General features: G+C 39.5%; 2 protein-coding genes across 7 annotated transcripts in view; one reads left to right on the top strand and one right to left on the bottom strand.

Moving 5' to 3' along the window:
• irak1bp1 (interleukin-1 receptor-associated kinase 1 binding protein 1) overlaps positions 1–21851 on the top strand; it is a 130267-nt gene that overhangs the window by 51216 nt on the left and 57200 nt on the right. The window lies entirely within an intron of this gene.
• phip (PHIP subunit of CUL4-Ring ligase complex) overlaps positions 1–21851 on the bottom strand; it is a 57460-nt gene that overhangs the window by 32950 nt on the left and 2659 nt on the right. For 4 of the 6 annotated variants that reach the window (XM_083520817.1, XM_083520816.1, XM_083520819.1 and 1 more), the window contains 9 exons: positions 19929–20079; positions 18358–18456; positions 15055–15215; positions 8113–8334; positions 7130–7230; positions 6914–6984; positions 3947–4047; positions 3742–3782; positions 1805–1903 (listed from right to left, as the gene is read on the bottom strand). In XM_083520817.1, the coding sequence (XP_083376943.1) occupies positions 1805–1903; positions 3742–3782; positions 3947–4047; positions 6914–6984; positions 7130–7230; positions 8113–8334; positions 15055–15215; positions 18358–18456; positions 19929–20079 (1046 nt within the window). Of the gene's footprint in view, positions 1–1804; positions 1904–3741; positions 3859–3908; positions 4048–6913; positions 6985–7129; positions 7231–8112; positions 8335–15054; positions 15216–18357; positions 18457–19928; positions 20080–21851 lie in introns of all 6 variants that reach the window. The other 2 variants (XM_083520815.1, XM_083520814.1) reach the window with 1 other exon arrangement.

Genomic DNA, 21851 nt, shown 5'->3' on the forward strand with positions numbered 1-21851 from the left:
CCTACTGATATACCCCATGTCCCTCCTCTGCACATGTCCAAACCATCTCAATCTCACCTCCCTCACCTTGTCTCCAAAACGTCCTACATGCGCGGTCCCTCTAATAAACTCAATTCTAATCCTGTCCATCGTCATCACTCTCAACGAAAACCTCAACATCTTCAGCTCTGCTACCTCCAGCTCCACCTCCTGTCTTTTACTCACTGCCACTGTCTCTAAACCATACAACATCTCAGGTCTCACCACAGTCCAATAAACTTTCCCTTTTACTCTTGCAGATACTTTTCTATCACAAATTACTCCTGCTATCACTCTTCTCAACCTGCTCCCTACTCTCACCACAAATCACATCATCCGCAAACATCATAGTGTAACAATAAAAAAATATTGTTTCGAAATCAGTTTTTCATCTAATTTTGTAAGTCTGCTAAAAAAAAATAAAAATAAAAAATGTTAAAATTTCATACACAATGCAATAAAGTTATACAGAGAATTCAATACTCTCAATAATACTGTAGCTATATTTATATATATATATAACACAACTAAGACTCTGAATCATATGAACCCCTGAAAACAAGAACTGTCTATTTTCAAATAAGTTTTTATTCATCCGAAAAAACGCAAATGTTTATTTTCACTATTCAAAAGTAGCATTAAATGTACAACCGCAATTAAAAAAAAGTTGGGCCACTGCGTAAAATATAAATAAAAACAGAATGCAATGATTTACAAATCACATAAGGGCATGTTTTATTCACAAAAAAACGTAGAAAACTTTTGTAACATTAATAATGATTCATTAAAATGAATAAGATGGAAAAACATTTTGCAACTAATCAGGTTCATCTTAAAGATGCAGAGTCTCTCAGAAGTAAAGCTGGGCAGAACTTCACCAATCTGTGAAAGACTGTGCCTACAAATTGTGGAACCATTACAGAGTTATGTTCCTCAACATAAAATTAAAAAACGTTTTATCATCTTCGGGCCCTCAGGCAACACTGCATTTAAAACAGTCATGATACTGTAATGGAAACCACTGCGTGGGTTTATTAACACCTCCAGAAAACATTGTCTGTGAACACAGGTTGCCATGTCATCCACAAATGCAGGTTCAATCTCTATCATGCTAAGAAGAAGGCATGCGTGAACATGATCCAGAAACACACAGACACTTCGAGACATTTAAACCATAGCAACGTTAAATTCTTCATTCCGACTGGTCAAAAGCTGCACTGACGGTAGCACCAACTCGCATATACAGTGGTGTGAAAAAGTGTTTGCCCCCGTCCTGATTTCTTATTTTTGTGCATGTTTGTCACACTTTAATGTTTCAGATCATCAAACTAATTTAAATATTCGTAAAAGATAACACCAGTGAACACAACATGCAGTTTTTAATGAAGTTTTTATTATTGAGGGAAAGCAAAATCTGTTTGAAGAAGTGTTTGCCTCCCTGTTTAAACTGTGGTTTATCACACCTGAGTTTCATTTCTTCATCCACCCGCAGGCCTGATTACTGCCACACCTGTTCACAATCAAGAAATCTCTTAAAAAAAGACCTGCCTGACAAAGTAAAGTAGACCAAAAGATCCTCAAAAGCTAGACGTCATGCCGAGATCCAGAGAAATTTGAAAACGCCTTCGTTTAGAAACTGCATGTTGTGTTCACTTGTGTTATCTTTTACTAATATTTAAATTAGTTTGATGATCTGAAACATTAAAGTGTGACAAACATGCAAAGAATGTTCTACTTTGAGGTGGTAACAGTAACATACAATCATGGTGGGTAAGTAGTGTGTTACCCTGGCAGTTTCGTGGCCATGTCCAGCAGGATGCTTCTCCAGTCCTGTTGCTGCAGCTGCCATATTCGTGCCGTGCCGTCTCTGCTGCCACTCACAAACCTTTGCATACACAAAAACACACACACACACACACACACACATTGTACATAGAAACCACACTGGATTTACTGAAACCATGCCAATCAAAAGAACACTATAACTACTAAGTACTGAAACTCTGGATAGTGCACTAAGGCTTACAGTTTTCTTGCCCCTGATATTTAGCGAAACTTGTGCGTTTTAATGTGTTCAGGGTAAAATAATAAGTTTCTCCGTGATGTTTTGAACGATAAGCTGAGCTAGCTCTCGCCTCTTTACCATATCCATAGAAATTTCGGTCCTTGAGATAAGCAATTTTCCTGATAAAAAAAAATAATCTGTCTCCGATAATATATGTCAAGTGGATTAAAAAAAGTCGTTTAAAGTTTGCCGTTCTGATGCCGGCTTGAAACAAGTAGCTCAAACGTAGCTTTCCTGAGGTCCTCCAAACAGCTGCACTTCAAAGCGACGATTCTATTAAGTGGTAAATAGTACACTGTAACGCCAACATTTTGCGGACACCTGAATATGAGATTTGCATGTGCATTTTTGAGCACTTCTTATAGAACATTTAATCCCAGATTTCTGTTATAACAGTCTCCACTCTTCTGAGAAGATGTTCCGCTAGATTTTGGTGGAGATTACTGCTCATTCAACCACAATTCAATTAGTGTTTTATTTGTGTAGCCCTTTAAAACGATAGACGCTGTGTCAAAGCTGCTTTGCAAATGTCCTTTTGTCCCTATTCAGCGATCCAGTGGCGACTGTGAAAAAGGAAAAACTCCCTGAGACGGCACGATGAAGAAACCTTGAGCGAAACCAGACTCAAGGGAAATCTTCACCGAATGGCCAATAATTACGTTCCATCATTGTTAATATGTGTGCAGTGATGGCGATTAAATGTAAAACTGTGACCCTGAGCCATTGTAGGAGACTGTTAATGTTACAGTCCATTTCCATCCTCAAAGTTCTCGTGCTGCTCAGTAACTTCATTAATTCATAGTGATGTATTTAGCAGATCTTCCATTCAGACTCATGCAAAAAAAATCTTCATGGAGCTTGTTGTCATGCTGGAACAAGTGAAGGGAGAATGTAATGCTTTTTCTAATGCATCCAAAGACAAAACAATTGTGTGCTTCCAACAGTTTGAGGAAGAACCACATATGGGTAAAAGAAGGTCAGGTGTCCCAATACGTTTGTCCATATAGTGGATTTAAATTTGGCTTCAAAAGGCTGAATGGACTTTTAGAAAAGGTCAAGTCACGCTCCCTCAGATCTTCTAGCACCATCTCTCAGGGTAAGAGCTGGGTATACCTCGAGTCTCCTTTCTGTTCAATCCAAACAAGCTGTTCTTTTTTTTTTATTATTATCTCTTCCACCCATCCTTATTGTTCATCCTTTCTTCAAGCTATTTTGTACCAAACTCCTTCACCTTCATATGCATATAAGAATTCTTTATATATATATATATATATATATATATATATATATAAAATACCCCTGGGTTGTATTTATTCCTCTCCCACTCGGTCCTCATCCCTCGTTCTTCTTCTCTCTGGCACTGCTTCCTCTCATTAAAAACGAGTGTTAGAGTTTTATTGTAAATACACAAGGGGCTTTTAAATTCAGCGTGTGACTGCTGTGTGTGTGTGTGTGTGTGTGTGTGTGTGTGTGTGTGTGTGTGTGTGTGTGTAGACGTGTGTATTTAAGTATATGCTCATTTAAAACCGTGCATTAGGGTGTGTATGTAGGTGCTGGCATGTCAAGAAGGCTGTTTGTCTTTCATCTCGTTTTTGCAGACATAAAACATACACACATACACATACACATACACATACACACACACACACACATCTCACCTGTCTCCACCATGTGAGAACTGGATGCTGTCGACTTTATCCTGCACAAAGATGATTAAAGCATGAAGAGAGTGTAAGAACCAGTAAGTAAAAAAAATCTGCATGCCTTTAATTCGACTGCACACACTCTTACACACACACACACTCTTACACACACACACACACACACACACACACACACACACACACACACACACACACTCACAGTGTGTGACTCCAGCTCGGCTATCTTCTCTGGCTGATCTCCACCGAAGTAGTAAACTCGGATAATGTGATCAGTGCTGCCTGTGGCCAAAAACATCCCACCTGAAACACAGCAGTTATCACTATATTTAGATTACATTCTATTACATTACATGACAATGAATCCGTTAGCAGGCGCCTCAATATAAAGCAACTTAGAAGTGGGGCAGAATTCAAGCCAGCGTGAAGCTCCATAGAGCTTTTATGTACAGCATGTAACTCGGACATATTAATAGGGATTGTCTGATATAAGGTGTGCGCCTGTATCATGTTCATAATAAAACCATGGACAGAACTTAACAGCCGTGGCCTTGCATTTCAACCTCCAGGCCTTCACTGGTGTCCCACCTGACGCAGTCCACCTCTTAATGCCATGATTATGACGTCACGGCTATTAAAACCAACCATATTATAGAGAAACGCAGTATGACAATTCATGTTCGATTCACTATGTTCAATCTCATACATTAAATTAATTGAATGAATTGCCGAACAAATTAGGTATGCAGATTGTTAGGCATCTGATACACCGAACCGCGCGTGTACGTTCTGCGTTTGCATGAGAGAACATAGCGCTCCCATACCAGCAGGTGGCAGTAGTCTCTATTCAGCATCCAAACGGAAGTACCGGAAGAGCTACAACTGTGAATATAGAAAGTGAGCAGCTTTAAAACCTGCTGCGATCATTGCTAACAGATTCGTGTAGCTTTTTGCAGTTATGTCTACTAAATTGCAACGACAAGAGCAAAAATGACAAGGGCCCTGTTCTGTTTTTTTCGTGTGCTTATTAGCTAAGCTAATTAGCCGGTCGTAGTTCTCTTCTTGGCCGCCGATTCGACAAGCTGAAGCCGTCTGACCAGAGCCAATGGTGTAAAGCCGACCGCTGCTCAAACCCCTCCAACAACATTCCCATGGTGTGATGGCTGAAATCTGATTGGATAGAAACTTTGACCTAAACTTACAACTTACTTTGGCCCTGAGGTCCCATCACTGTTAAATCTTATCATATAAATGTAAAATATGATATAACAAGGTTTTTGCAGGTTTTACTAAGTAAAATTTCAGACTTTTTAAGACCTTTAGGATCATTCGGTATGAAATTTAAGACCTATATCACAACATCCAAAAAACTCAAACAAGAATGTGTTGTTAGCAACTGGCCAAGCCCTAAATTCCTTTATTTTTCAAGCCAAGTATCGCTAACTTGCACTTTGCCATAGCTGCGATGTAAAATCCGTTTTGCGTCTGTGGTACGATCCGAGTGAGAGAGTCGCACCAGTAACAGAAAACTGATGATAAAATTTAGACCTGTTCAAAATAAGACCTAGAACAGCGACTAGACTTTTATTATTTTTTTTTTTTGGGACATTTAAACCCTGTGTATCCAAAAACATTCGTTTAGATTTACGTCGAGGCAAAACAGAGGAAATGGGCGTTTAAAAGCCAATGATTTTATATAATGGATTTTTGATTTGGATTCATATGTAAATTCTCACTGTTCACTAAATAATCGTGTAAAGCAGCAGGGCAGTTTGTGTTCACACCTATAAAATCCAATTGAAAACTTCCCGAATTAACAAAGAATGCTGACAGGACTGGAATTTCTACCTCGGGGTTTTAGCGATCATATTGAATTACTGTAAAACTCCAGAGTGGTGCAGCACAAAAAAGCCTTTGCACTATTATTCATTCATCTCTGTTACTCTATGACTTTAATCCACACAACATGTTTGGCAGCACAGACATGGGAAGGTGGGATCCATCCTACAGAGGAGGTTTTGTTGCTCTTCTTAGTAGACAGTAGATTATTAGGTTTTTGTGTAGGACACAATTTCGGGGGGAAAGGAAACGCAGATTACCAAATGCTACACAAATTATTTGATCAGCGAATCCAATTGCTATCGTTGAGTGTACACTTATATTGGCAAAAGTATTGGGACACCTGACCTTTCCTGCTATAAGCGGTTCTTCTCCAAACTGTTACCACAAAGCTGAAGACACACAATTGTACAATATGTCTTTAGATGCGCTCTAATAAAATTGAACTTGGAAACCCAAAACCTGCTCCAGCATGGCGATGCCCCTGTGCACAAAGTGAGCTCCTTGAAGATTTGGTTTACATGCTTTGGAGAGGAAGATCTTGCTGCTATAGAGCTCTGATCTCATCCCTACTGAACACCTTTGGGATGAATGTGAACCCTGACTGCACCTCAGGTCTCCTCAACTACATCAGTACCTGCCTTTCATAACACCCTTGTGGCTGATGAACACAAATATCCATAAGCACACTCCAAAATCTAGTGGAACATCTTCCCAGAAGAGTGGAGGGAATTATAAGAGCAAATTGGGACTAAATGTGGAATGCATGACCAGGTGACCCAATACTTTTGGCAAAATAGTTTATGTATAAGAGGGCAAACAGCATTCAATGATTGGGTGGCTTCACAAAAAAGTACCTCATTTTGGATTATCTACACAAAAAAAAAAAGATTTGAAGACGACATTTTCGTGTACAAACTCTTTGTGTCCACACTAGAGGGTGCTACAGCTGATCGGTAATCCGTACGGATCGCGACCAAAAATAGTTTTATAATAATTTTAGTGTGGACAATGCCTGATGTCATCGTGTTACAGGAAACTCAATTTCAAATCAAATTCGATTTATTCAGCTAAACAATTCTGTATATTTTTATACATAAATCTGAGTCTATATTTGATTTAATAATTCTGCAAAACTGCCAAATTGTTAAGATGTTTGGATTTGGAAATAAATAAACTGTATATCTAACTTGGCTCATGTTTCGTTTGTCGCATGCAGATGGATCATGGGTGAGATTGGACACACTGGAAATGTCTGTCAGTGATGACACACAGGGAGAGGGAAGGGCAGAAGGAAGGGCAGAAGGAAGGGCTGTGGTTCAGGGCCTACCTGCGCTGAATGATGAGCAGATCATCTGCACACCTGGTCTGGGCCGTTCTGTAAATTTGCTGGGTCGTGGCCTGCATGGGCGCGTAAACACACACCGTTACATGATGGCATGATTACGTGGAAAAAAGCGAATGAAAATTAGGCGCGTGTATGAGAATGAACCAGTGACACGTGGGTCAGGTACGTGTTGGAGCAGGAAGTCGAGAAAACGCCTACCCAAATTTGAGCGTCCGAGCATCCCACTGCCAGAAGCAGATTGTTCCGTCGGCACCGGTGGACGAGAGGAACCTCTTATTTCCGCTGCAAAGCGGAGAGAACTACACACACACACACACACACACACACACACACACACACACACACACACACACATCTGATTTCAATTCCCATTGGTCTCAGAGTTGAAGATGATGTACGTTACCAGATTTAGCCAATGAAAACAAAGAATGCTATGCTGTGTATCTTTAACTCAGCCCCTTTGTTGACATCATAGGACACTTCAACCAATAAACAAACAAACAAAAAAAAACTATGCATAGGCTACGCTACAATACTTTACTGTACACCAGTGGTCCCCAACCCCTGTGCTGCGGACCAGCACTGGTCTGTGGGTCAATTGGTACCGGGTCGCACAGAAAGAATACATAACTTTCATTATTTCCATTTTATTTATTATCTGATTCTGAACGATGATTTATTTTGGAAAATGACCTGTTTCTCTCCGCCACATCTGTCTATGACTCACTTTTGATGCATGTCATGATGCCTCGGTCACGTCTTACCTCCATCCATTACCTTCTTAAAGGGGCTGCTCCGGCCGCTAACACATAATACATTACCGCTAAATTCAAACCCCCAAACGAGCAAAATAAACAAACAAACAACACAGTGGATTCACGTTTATTATTATATTTAGAAAATACCAGTTTTGATGCCGATCGTATCATTTTATGTTGTTGTATTTATTCACCACACCTTAAAGGCTGGCCTGTGAAAATATTGTCCGACATTAAACCGATCCGGGGTGCAAAAAATTTGGGGACCACTGCTGTACAGTATTTATAATAAATGTGATATTTCTAAGAATTTACACAAAATTCAGTTCGCTATATTCTTGCAGATGTTTTCTGTGCATGTTTAAAGAGTGTGAGTGTGTAAAACGGTTACTTTTTGCAGTGTGTTTGCTAAAAAGTGTATACCTGCAGTGACGTTATAGAGGCTGCGTGTCCCTCGAGCACGGCCAGTGGAGCGCACGTCTGTAGACACCACACTCTGATCATCTTATCGCAGCTGCCAGCCGCCAGCAGGGTGTTCTCATAGTTCACGGCCATGTCGGAGATTTCTGCGGCGTGACCCCTCAGTGTGGCTAACAACCTTCCATCGTCTGTGGCCCAAATCTTCACCAGGCAGTCGTCTGAACCCTACAAAACAGTAAAGACAGCCTCAGTGTCGCTCGGGAATACCAGCACAGAGTCTCGTTGGTTACTAGTACATCACGTTTTTTTGACTGATGAGTGCTTTGTGAAGAACAATTCTTCATGGCCAAAAGTGGCCGATTGGTGACACTGGGGCTTGAATCAGTAACCTTAATCAGTAACCCAGTAACTGATTCGGTTACTGTGTGATGGAACTGTAATGAATAGACATTCGATGATGAGGATCCCTTTTGAGTCTGGTTCCTCTTAAGGTTTCCTCCTCATGCCATCTCAGGGAGTTTTTCCTTTCCCACAGTCGCCACTGGTTCACTGATTAGAGACCAAACTTATAGGCAATAATATATGATGCTAGAATATATAATTGTAAAATATATATATTTCCGTAAAGCTGACAAACAAAAAACATTGAATTGAACTGAATTAAATAACCAAAGGTTATTACCTTCTTTAATAAAAATATATATATATATATATATAAAAAAAAAAAAAGGAATAATCTACAAATTGCTGTGGAATAATTTTTCTTGATTCCACAGTGTCACCATTGCATTTCTTTGCCAGCTTGTAACCACAAATGCTGTTCGGTTTTGCACATTCATTTCGTTTCTTGTAAGATAATCTTGAATGTTACTTGGATGCTTTATTAGAAATAAATCATTTTGATTCTGAAGAAACTCACAAGTCTTTTTTTTGTTTTTTCATAAAAACACTTTTTCAAAAAAGTGTTCATAACAGTAACCCACTGTAGATTTTAAAGTTCAAACTGAGCTGATCGGGATGATCATTCGTGTCCTGCAACTTTCTAACGTCCGACGCGTGCTACGCCTTCGCTTCCTGCTGGACACGGCAATTGCGTCTCGGACAATCGTTTGTGAAACTGTAAAACCGGGCTGGGGCTTTACACGCATGGCACGGTCCGCGAGGAGGTCGAGGGGCCGCTGCATGCCAATGCCATGCTCTGCGATACCGAGGGGACGACGATGGTGAGCGTATTCTTGCTTTGCTTCCACAGCCACAAAAGAACCACTTCTCCGTGATGCAAACAGAAACGACACACACACCCCCATCACACACACACACACACACACACACACACACACACAGTCTGAGTGAGCATCAGGAAAGAGAAGGAGAAAGAGATTGAAATGAAGGGGAAGGCGAGAAGGGAGGGGAGGTGGGTGGCTGTCTGGGAGTAATCTTCGCAGTTCAGCCATTTTTGGTTATTTAAAAACTATTGCAGGAGAAAATGGAACCCGAGTGAGCGCGCACACACACACACACACACACACACACACACACACACACACACACAAGTAAAAACACACTAACAGAGGAAAAACAAACACGTGACAAAGTTCATGCTTACACTACGCAGGACCGAGCAACATCACAGACGCACTTCCTGCCGTTTTCCTATTCCTTTCACATTCGCAGAAAAATGTGTTATATACACGTTTATAAAGTATCCTTGTGTATTTTCTCAAATCAGATTCGTTTTCCGATTGTTCCGGTAACAAGCCGTGCGTTTTACCCCCAGGCCTTCAGTGGAGTCCTACCAGAGGCAATCCACCCCTTAATGCCTTTAGAAAGCATCAGTATTATAGAGAAGCGCAGTAAAACGGAGCACTGCATCACACACAGGAATCTCATGCAGTAAGAATAAACGCCATCACTAAAGCAAGAAACCCAATGAACACAAATCCACAAAACATCTCCTTTCACTGGAGCCACAGCCGCAACGCCCGTATGCATCGTCTCCACCTCGATATTCACCTTGAAAAACGACCTCTGTGCATTTTTTTTTTGTTTTCCTGGGGATTCGAAATGAAGGCGAATTGCTTCTGCAAATTCTACAGGAAAGAAAACGTAGAAGTATAAACGGTCCATGAAAAAGCGTCTTCTTTGTGCAAAGAAAAAAAAGGTTTTAAATCTAAATTAATATACTCGAGCTTGTGCAGGTTGCTACAGACGCGGTTTCCGAGCCCTGACTAGCGTGCGATCAAAGGACGTAAAAATGACGACGTTATCGGACGCCTGCTAGATGGCCCAGGCGTCACCAAGTCGAAATCTGATTGGTTAAAGCAACAGCTTCATGTAGCATGTAGTTCTACAGGCAGTCGCAGCGCTGCTCCAGAAGGCCTCCCGCCAGATACCTTTGACACATCTGAAATATGATTGGATAAAGTAACATGAACATAAACTTCTTGAAGCAAAGCAACCACGGGAAACGCTGTGGAATGAAGAGAATAGAATATTAAGAATCATTTTATACATATTCATACAAAAAATATAAAAACATGAGTGATTGATTTTGCTCAGTGGTTTAGGCCAGCAGAGAATAATATTTCATTATAGTCTATTCTCTTCATTTCATAGTGCTTCTCTCACTTGAACTGCCGGAGGGTCTGTTTACATTAGAGTTTCTATCCGAATACATTTCAACCGTCAAATCACGTGTGATGTGTGTCAAAAGAACCCGGTGTGAAATGCACGGCCCGCCTCTGGCCCCCAGTCCACGTCAAACATGCTGATCACTGTTCATGACACAAATTGTATATGTACAATTATATATTATATTGTATATATAATTGTATTGCATTGTAATCATATTCTCTCTGCAATGCAAATCGCATCCCTTTTTTATCGGCTGGAGCAGCGGCCTGTGCCTGCTAATGCACTCAACGTACAGGAATATCAACTAGCAGCACTGCTGTTTCCTTTCAACTTCTCTCTCGGCTGCACTTATCGGACACAATCCTGTTTTTAACCTGAAACAATATGATTAGCACAAAAAAAACAGGACTATAAACCATCTATAGTTGAATAATCTCTCAGCCTGGATTATTCGCAACACATTCACTAATAGCTGCTACACCTGCATCTGTTCTTAGTAGGTGGAAGGAAACCAGAGGATCCACAAAGCCACTCATACATGAGCAATTCTGTACTGTACACATTCCTCCACTACCATGGAGCTATCAGGCAAGTAATGGAGCTATGAGGTTCTAATCTTTGTCAGGACAGAATATCAGGCTCTCTGTGACGAGCATGTTCCAGCATACTGAACTCTCAACTTCTACAGGTCAAGTCGAGTTCATTTCTATTGTGCTTTTCACAACAGACATTGTCTCAAAGCAGCTTTACAGTATATAACATTTAAGGGGAACAATGTGTATTTACCCCTGATGTGCAGCCATGGTGACTCTGGCAAGGAAAAACTCCCTTAGATGTTATGAGGAAGAAACCTTGAGAGGAACCAGATTCAACACACACAGGACAAACAGATTTCCTGTATTCAGTAACCTAATGGATTTTACCAATTGCTTTACAGGGTCGATCAAAGAGGTTCAGTCCTCGTGCTGTGCATCAGGTGCAGAAGCTGCTTCAAAAAACAGACGCATGAGTGCTGCAGCATTGCTTTAGGGGTTGCAGATGCAGAAGGTCTGCTTGTCAGTGCTCAGACCGTACACCGCACACTGCAACAAGCCGGTCTATATGACCGTCGACCCAGAAGGAGACTCTTCTGAAGCTGCTCACAAGAAACCGCACAAACAGTTTGCATTGTTGCCTTGTTGAGGAAGCTGAAGGTGAAGGTGACTGAGTGGCCAAGTATGTCTCCAAACGAAAAATTTTCTGGGAAGCAACAATAAAGCTTTGACATACAGACATATTTGCTTATCAATCCTATAACATTCCATTTACGGGATTTCGCGGACACCCTCATCCAGAGCTAATTATAATTATTTAATTTAGAGAAAGCCTTTATTAGTCATATATACATTTTTTTTTTTCCGCATGTTCAATCGAATTTGTTAGGAAGTTGGTCAGCTATGATACAGCGCCCCTGGAGGACATAGGATTAAGGGCCTTGCTCAAGAGTGGCAGCTTGGTGATCAGTGATGGACAGTAACAAAGTAAATGAAATACGTTGGTGCACTTAAGTAACTTTTTCTCGTATCTGTACTTTACTGAAGTGTTTCCATTTGGGGAGACTTTTACTTCACTACATTTCAAAGTCAAATATTTGACTTTTTACTCAACTACATTTTGCAAAATCAGTCGTTTCTTTTTATTTACGTGGATAAAACTCAAACACGCAGCGAGTCGCCAATCAGGGTGACGCTCTCTTTCGAACTTGTTTTGATCGGCGCTTGGTGTATCTACTGATCACCAACATACAGTTCAGCTTCAGTTTAACAGCAAGCAGAACATTTAGAGAGGAATAAATGATGGAAGAAACTCCATAAACACACGCCGCAACACACGTGACCTCATTTGCCAGATTTTTTTGAAGTCTTTTCACATAAACTGAGTTGATTATGTAAAGAGTCTTGTGATAAAAATGATAACAGGAACATTATAGTTATAATAAATCATAGTACTTTCAAAACTTAAGTACATATAAAGGCACTTTTGTACTTTTACTCAAGTGAAAGTTTAAATGGACATATTTACTTTTACTGGAGTGATATTTTACAGAGTGCATCTCTACTCGACTACATGGTTTGTGTACTTTGTCCACCACCTTCTGATCAGTTACCCAAACCACTGAACTCCAACTTCCCATTAGTGACATCCCTTATTTCTACTGAGCACTTTACGCTGCTGGGATTTGAAATTGCTTATCTCCTGATCCTCTTCCCCTTTCCCACCTTATCTATACGGGTTTGCCATTTCGAGAAGAATAATCTGGCTAGTTTGTTGCTAAATGATAAACACCAGCCATTTCCAGCCATACATGCTCCTTCCTGTTACCACAATGTTGTATAGGACGTCTCTGGATTCGGCAGCATGACATTTTCCCTTCACTTGGGTTGGATGCTATAGAGCGCATGAGCTTATTGGACGCCCCTCGGGATGGACGTGAATGCCGACCGCACCCCAGGCATCCTCACCTGAGCCCAAATTTCCACAAGCGCACTCCAAAATCTAGTGGAACATCTTCTCAGAAAAGTGGAGGTCATCCAAACAGTAAACGGAGACTAAATGTAGAACTCCGTCAGAGTTGTGTTCATTTCGTGTAAGCCAAATGAAGTCTGCTTTATCAGTTTTGACGTGAAGCTCGCGCTTCGCCATCGTTTTCATACCTTCTTGAAAGCAGAGGGAAAAAAATAAACAGCCGATAATAGCGTTCAAGGTTTGAGCGTGCGACGTCTTCGAGCGGGTGAAACCCCAGTCGTACCGCTCGACAACCAACAAACCACTTTAAAGCCTGTGACTTCACAAGTTAAAGTTATTTTAGGTGAAAGCGATGGGAGTTGGAGCGCAACCGTTGCTGTGAGCAAATGTGTCTTTTTTTTTTTCATTTTGAAACCCCGGTTTAACAACAAATCCTCCTGCTGCAACAGTCGCTAGCGTCGGCATTTTCACATCCGTAGGAGAAAACGTGACCAGAAATTCCGAAGAATCTTTCTGAAGCCACTAGAGGACATGATGTAGGTGTCCTTTTAGAAGACAATTTGATCGTTTCCGTGATGTGTTGATGTCCCTTAAGCAAGTTCGGAAGTGTCTCAAAAGTATTGGGACACCTGCATTTGTCTGTGACATTTTCCCTTCGCTTAAACTATGGAAGACCCAAACGTTTTCCAGCAAGACCCTGCGCTTGAAAGCAAGCGTTTTGATGATATGCTTTACATGGAGTGAAGAGGAAGATCTACCTGCTGTCGGCGGTTTACAGCAATGAAGTAAATGGAATGCGTTTATATTTAAGATGCTTTTTTTTTTCGCGTATCTGTTCTTTACTGATGTGTTTCGCTTTGGGGAGACTTTTACTTTAACTTCACTTTTCAAGGTCAAATATCTGACTTTTTACTCAAATGCATTTTGCAATGTCAGTCGATCCTTTTTTTTTTTTTTATCTTTGCCTGGATCGAAACTTTTATATCCACTCGGGATGTACTGTGGCTTTAAATGAGAGCCAGAGAGAATACCGCGAGAACAGAAGAGTCTGCGCGAGTCTGAGTGAGAGAGAGAGAGAGAGAGAGAGAGAGAGAGAGAGAGAGAGAGAGAGAGAGCAGTATGTAGTATTATTATGGCTATCAAAGGACATTATAGCTGTAATAAATCATAGTGCTTTGGATACTTAAGTACATTTGAAGGCAGATACTTTTGTACTTGGACTCGAGTGGAATTTTAAAGGGACTTACTTTGAGTCATATTTTACAGAGTGCATCTCTACTTTAACTCCACCAACTACATGCTCTGTGTCCACCACTGCCTACTATACAGCTCAGAAAAACTCTTGGAGGTATAAAGACATAGAGAAAAAGCAGTTTGCTGTGAAGTAAAACCTTTGCTTTTTCTTACTGAGCTTTTTTTTTTTTTATATCTGTTCATAGATTTATAGTTGTGTATAACTGTTGGGCCCCTGAGCAAGGCCCTTAACCCTCTGTTTCCGAGCAGGCTGGGATGTGCAAAGAAATAATTCCACTGTGCTCGAATATGATCTAAATAACATCTATATTATTCTATAAATGTTAAATCAACAAGTTCTTACATAAAACATCAGAAGTCCAAATTGTTACTAGTGAAATACTAGCTACGTTCCTTTCGTGGGAAATATGATTGGAGTCAAACATAATAAAAAAAAAAAAAAAATCTGGGATATTATGTAGCTAGTTTCCTCCCGAAAAATGACTCAGTTTTCACCGATCTCCTGTCCTGTATATCTGTTTTGTGCACACAAACGCACAGAAACGCACTTACTGTGAAGATGCGGCGGCCTGTCCGGTCGAACGCGACACAATACACCGAGGACAGATGTCCCAGAATCCTCTTGTGCATCTTCATGTGTGAGTAAACAGCTGTGGGGACAAGCTGACCCAAGCGGTACGAACCGTTCAGCTTCCGGCTGAAAGCTGTCTCCACTACACACACACACACACACACACACACACACACACACACACACACAGGAACAGATGGTAAAAATTATAATCACAAGGATTTATCTATATTATTAAGCCAAATCAGGAACAAAATGATTTGATTGCACTTTTAGATCAACAGAAATTGCCTTTTAGTTCATAAACATACACGCTTTAATCAGACGCCTCGGTCGTCCTAATAATTAAGTGTCTCATTAAATTACTAAATATAAAAAGTAGAAATATATAAATAAAGCTGAACAGTATCTAATACACAGAGCGCTTCTCATTTATTAAATCCCCAAAAAAGGACGTTATTAAACATGTTATTAAAATGAAATGAGTGGATTGTGTAATGTAGGGCTGCTGATATCGATCATTTTAGTCATCGGGTATTCTAACGATTATTCCGATTAATCGGATGAGCAGTACCTCGTCTTTATGAAAGAGCAACGCTAAATAAGAGAGACAAAATAAGACGGATCTCTTAAAATTAACTGCACATGTGGAATGCACATTTTTATTGCTGAAATTGCACACAAGAATAAACCTGTTTATAAAAACAAACCCATTTGTTGCATTTTATTGGCGTGTTACATCAAAATACGAATACAGTTGCGTTCAGAAAGTCCCTCCGCAGTGGCCGTGTACAGAAGGTTATGGGAAACTATTCATTTAATGAAACTCGTCATTCTTCTCACTCGTGTATTTATGTATTAAATCTCGCACAGTTTTTTAACGCACTAGATCTATCGCCTGGCTTTAAACACGTGCGCCGCTCCTGGCTCTACTCCGCCGCGGGGGTCTTTTGGACCGCAATAAATAAAAAAATGAAGCTAAATGAAGCATCGAGGAAAATGTATTTGCCTCGATTAATTTTTGCGAACAAAATTACCCGAGTTACTCAAGGAATCGTTACAGCCACCGGTGTAATGTAATAAAATGCAACATACTCTCGCTTTTGTTGACATAACGGTACAAATATTTGACGTTTCTCGCAAGCAAACGTAGACGCGTATGCTCCGCCCTCCACTCGCAGCTCATCCACATGCCTGCTGCTACACACACACATATATACAGTATATATACTGTAAAGTTGCTACAGTACAGTACTGTAAATGGCTGTTTTGCTAAATGATGTACTGTAGTTTGTTAAATAATTCAATTACATTACACTTCCCCATACTGATCATTCTTTAAGACTCATGTCTAGACTTACAACATTTCATTTACGACGGGGTCATCAGTACGCATCTCCATCGTAAGTTAGGGACTACCTGTAATCGTAAGTTTATCCCTAATGAATGAGCCAGTGGTGACTGTGGCAAAGGAAAAAACTTCCTGAGATGTTATAAGGAAGGAACCTTGAGAGGAACCAGACTAAAAAAGGGAACCTCATCCTCATCACAAAATGTCCATTCATAACAGTTCCATCATTGTTAAGGTGTTCAGTGGCCAGACTGTTTATATTAATTACAGTCCAAATCCATCCTCAAAGTTTAAAGACTTATGATCGAGATGTGTTCTGATGATCGAATCATAAGTTGAAAATATCAAGACGTGGCCTATGGGGTATGTAGATGGTGTAGTACACGATAATGTGTTTATGATTTAACACATTACAGCACATAACTTAGCAAAACACTACTGTAATGTATAAACTATACAGTATATGGATTATGCATGTGGCAGCAGGTGCATGGACAAGGGCCTGTTCGCGAGTGGAGGGCGGAGCCTGGTGAAACGAGCGGTAAGAAGCAAACCTGTAGCTGATGATCGCTAATGATTTGGTAATGCCGATGAAAAGGAGAGAGACAAGAGCTGAAATGAACTACGTCCACCACTGGCGAGAGTGAGGCATGGACACAAGTACATGATTGTTCTAAAGAGGAGTTGCGTCGTGTTGTAATCTCATTAATGTGATTATTAAACACTTGTTACAGACTGATCCGATAACCATGATGTTACAGCATGCGTTTTCTTTCTTAGTAAAACTCTACATGAATTTGTTTCTGTCATTCAGAAACCCAATACAAACAAATGCGGCATTTCTGTAATTAAAAAAACCTTTTCCAACAATTTAATTGCTAATTCCCAACCCCTAGGTACACTATATGGACAAAAGGTTCACATTTAGTCCCCATTTTCCATTACTAGAACCTCCAATCTTCTAAAAAGATGTTTCACCAGATGTTGGAGTGTGCTTATGGAGCTCAGCGTTCACCTTCATCACCAAGGTGTTCAATTTTGGTTGGAGCTCTATAGCAGAAGATCTTCCACTCCTCCCCATGTAAAACATCATGGACCTTGCTTTCAGGGGCATTGTCATGCTGGAACAGGTTTGGGTCTCCTAGATCAAGGGAAGGGAAAATTTCATGTTGCCACATCCAAAGACGTCCCGTGCACTTTCTAACTTTGTGGTAACAGTTTGAGGAAGAATCACATATGGCTGGAGAAGTCAGGTGTCCCAATACTTTTGTCCACTTAAAGTATATTGCGTAATGAATATTTTCACATCATGGAAACCATCGAATTATCTCCGAGAAAAAGACCTCCATCAACGAATCTTGTGAGATGTCCTATAGTGGTTTCCATCAGATTTTATGGAATTTCTGCTCACATTTTCTCCCACATTCCAGTTCATCCCCAATAGGTTTTGGAGCTTTGGGGAGGTTGCTTTCAGGGGCAGGAACAGGTCTGGGTCTCGTACTTCAAGTGAAGGAAAATTCCATTCTATCACATCCAAAAAAACTCCTGGACAATTGTGCGCCTTTAATTTTTTTATACCACTTCGGGGAGGATCCAAAGGTCCAGTGTCCAAATACTTTTGTCCATATGGTGCAGCCTCCTGCCAAGCGTTTCCTCTCAAACTCCTCGTTAGCCTCAGGGTGGAACTCATTTACAAAAAAATGCACGATGCAGTGCGGCATTAACGATATTAAATATAATTCCTGCGATGGTTGCTGAATGGTTGCGGATCTGAATATTTATAAAAAGGATTTTAAATTTTCTTCGAACCACTTTTTTTTTTTTTTTTTTTTACCAAACACTCGCAAAAAAAATTCTAATAAAAAAATGTGTGAAATGAAGAAAATCTGAAATCTGCATAAAAACCTGCTGCAGCCAATAAGAGAAAGCGTACCGATGTTGGGCGGGCTTCCGTAGATGACTGGGGGCTCGGGTGGCCTGCCAGAGTGCAGGGCTGCGAGGGCTGAACCCTTCCATACCACGTGCTTACAACCTGTCAACACACACACACACACACAGTCAACAAACACACACATGGCGTGAAAAAGATCCGCTTCTTATAACACGGTGATGTTGCTGCGAACTGTCGTGTTGATTCCGATAGAGGAATTTAATATATTTTGGATAAAAATGGCCACAAATTTCAAACATATTCACTTTCTAAAAAAAAAAAGGAATACGTTACCAGGGTTTCTGCAGGTTTACACCATGTCAGATTTAAGACTTTTTTTTAAAAAAAAACATTTTTACAGCCATTAAGAATTTAATATTAAGATCTATATTATGCCCTAAAGCTGATTGGCTGTTTCAACGTTGCTCTCATTTCTTGTCGAAAACGCAAGGAATTTTAACGTCGCGGAAACTTCGAAAACAAAAACAAAGTGCTGTGGGAGCATTTCAAGGAGCATTAATGGTACACGGATGTCAGGAAATTGGAAAGTGTTTCAAATTAAGAACGGTGAATTTAAAGCTTTTTCAAGACCTAAAATTTAGATTTTTTTAAATTTTAGACTTTTTTTTTTTTTTTTTTTTTTAGAGTTTACAAGGATAAATAAAACAAAAGGACTCAGACGGTACTTCGGGTTTCATAAATTACAATTCAATTGAAATCTCTGAATTCGGATCGTCGTGTCTTTTGTCTCTTTGTATAATTCACAAGCGATTTAGATGTATAAAGTTACGGAAACGTGATGTAAAATGTATCACGTATATCAGATGCAATCAAATAGTTCGGATTATAGTAATACTTCGGTACGTTATGACGAATGAAAAGATGCCTAAATTATTGGTCCTAAACTGTACTGTATGCCGCAGACAAAATACTGTCAAATGAAAAAAAATATTTGACAAAAGAAAACTTTAAAGAATACTGTGTTTCATATTTCTTTTTACAGAAGAACAAAAGAAGAGAAAAAGGTGTAAACGTTTACAACCACTTTAAAGTGAAGTTAAATGTTAATTTATATACAGTATCTGATTACAGGAGTGCTTCGGATACAAAAAAACATCACTAAATGTTGACAAACCTTTTGCACTTTCTTTATTCCTTATACAGTACAATACCGCATTTTTTAAAAATACCGTATTTAGAATAATCCATGATATTATAAAAATAATTTTTAAAAAAAGAATAGCAACGAGGAAAAATAAAAGTTAAATTGCATTGCACTGAATTACACACATAAAATCAGCCTACTGATAAGTGTGTATGTGCGTGGTATGTTTTTATATCTTAGTAAGAACCGAATTCCCCATACAGGAAAGTACCTGAGTGTTTTGACATTTGTTCGGTCCCCATGAGGAACAAGAGATGCTTTCTTTTCAAGCTTGAATATAATTCGCTGCATTTATAACCATGGCAATGCAAGGTCCTTTCTAGGATCTTGTGTGTCTCTGTATATGAGTGTGAGTGTGTGTGTGTGTGTGTGTGTGTGTGTGTGTGTGTGTTGAAGAAATCAAGCTCACTCTTGTTGGTGCGGAGCAGAGACTGGCGCCCCACTCCCAGCAGCGAGTTGACTCCTGGCACGCTGGCAGGAACCTCTCTCTCCAAAAGAGGACCAACTCGCTCACACACCCGCAACAGGTGATCCGGAGAAGTGTGTTTGTACAGTTTCACCTACACACACACACACACACACACACACACACACACACACACAAAAGCCAGTATGTTACATATATAATTTGCTGTACTCTTTATAAAAACATAACATTGATCAAAATGAAACGCTGTTTCGATTTAACATCACAAGTATGCAACCGATCTTAACATCTAGGATCTTCAAAGTCTTATGGGTTAGGAGTTTAAAATTCTGGACATCCGGCGAGGAATTAAAAACTGAGCGCTCTTCAGTGACGTGCTTCGTTTTCCACACTGCTCTTCATCTGCCTGATCAGCAGCCTCCTCCACTACGCCCGGGTACTAATTAATGAGACTTGAACTGCATTCAGCCGCATCCTATTGGACGACAGGAGACAATCTGGTCCTCCACACACACTCACGCACGGACGCACGCAAGACACATTTGCACATAGAAGCAAATTGCCGCACGCGCAGTGAAGTAAACGCACCCGACACCCACGCGCACAAACACCGCGTTTGATTTGTGTCCTGTATGAACTGTAGGAAGCGTGAACCTTTAATTCATGACACAAAAGGAGTAAAATGAGAATTTCTGCTTATTATCAACATCATAATCACAGAGTCAATTACCGGATTCTTCCAGTGTCACTGCTTCAGGTGGCACCAGTCTTAATTCATTCAGTACTAATCAGGAACATTTATATTTTATTATTTCAAGTTTATTACTCTTACTGTTATTGTTACTGTACTTGTTTAACATATTCTACACATTTTTCAAATGCCATACCTTTATATTTCTTTATTGTACATTTTTATATATAAATTTCACTTCTGGTAAAGGCTAAACTGCATTTTGTTGCTGTGTATATGTAATGTGCACTGCCAACAAATAAATATCTATCTATCTATCCATCCATCCATTCATCCATTATTAGTAGTAGTAGTAGTTGTATTATGAATATTATTATTAAAACTATTAAGTGGTAATTATGATAATTAGATTATTATTACCATGTATTACTAATAGTTAAAACTACTAATGTTGATTATAATTAATAGTAATATTAATTACTAGTAATAATACTAAAATGTCCATGATGATTATAATTATTATTGTCATTGTTGTTATTTCTATTTTGCTGTGTTGTAATAGCAGGAATAGTAAATAAATGCTATTTAGAAAAACTATGCTGGTTATTAGTAATAATAATAATATTATAAATATGAATACTATTATTACTATGAGTAATGGTAGTAAAATGAGTTATTGTCAGTAGTAATACTATAAGTTTTAAAACCCTATAAAGCAGTAATGATGATTATAATTATATTTATAAAATGCTAATATGATAATGGATTTGTGTTGTTGTTGTTTGTTAATCGCATTATTATTACTAAAATCTTCAACTGTGTTAATAATGATGTGTTAATATTTTCTTATGAAATGTATAGTATTTATGTAGTAAAGTGTATTATTATTAGTAATACTAGTATTATTAGCACTATTGAGTAATAGAAATCAAATGCAAAACGCTATAAAGATATCATTTTTTATTATTGCTATTTTTATAATTATTATTTGTGTAAAAAAAAAATTCTCACATTTTATCTTTACTGTCGTATAATAAAAAATAAAAAAAAAAGAAAGAAAAGAAAAAGGAATAAAGGGTGGCTGAATGGCTCTCGAGCCTGATTTGGGGTGAGGGAGAACCGCGGCGGCAGCGGCACTGTGTCCGGGTCCTCGCCGGGAAAGAGGCGCTGCGAAGCGGCCAAGCGAGCGAGCCACAGCCGCAGCCTCCACGCGA

Source organism: Silurus aristotelis (assembly GCF_946808225.1).
Source record: "Silurus aristotelis genome assembly, chromosome: 19".
NCBI classification, from domain to species: Eukaryota; Metazoa; Chordata; class Actinopteri; order Siluriformes; family Siluridae; genus Silurus; species Silurus aristotelis.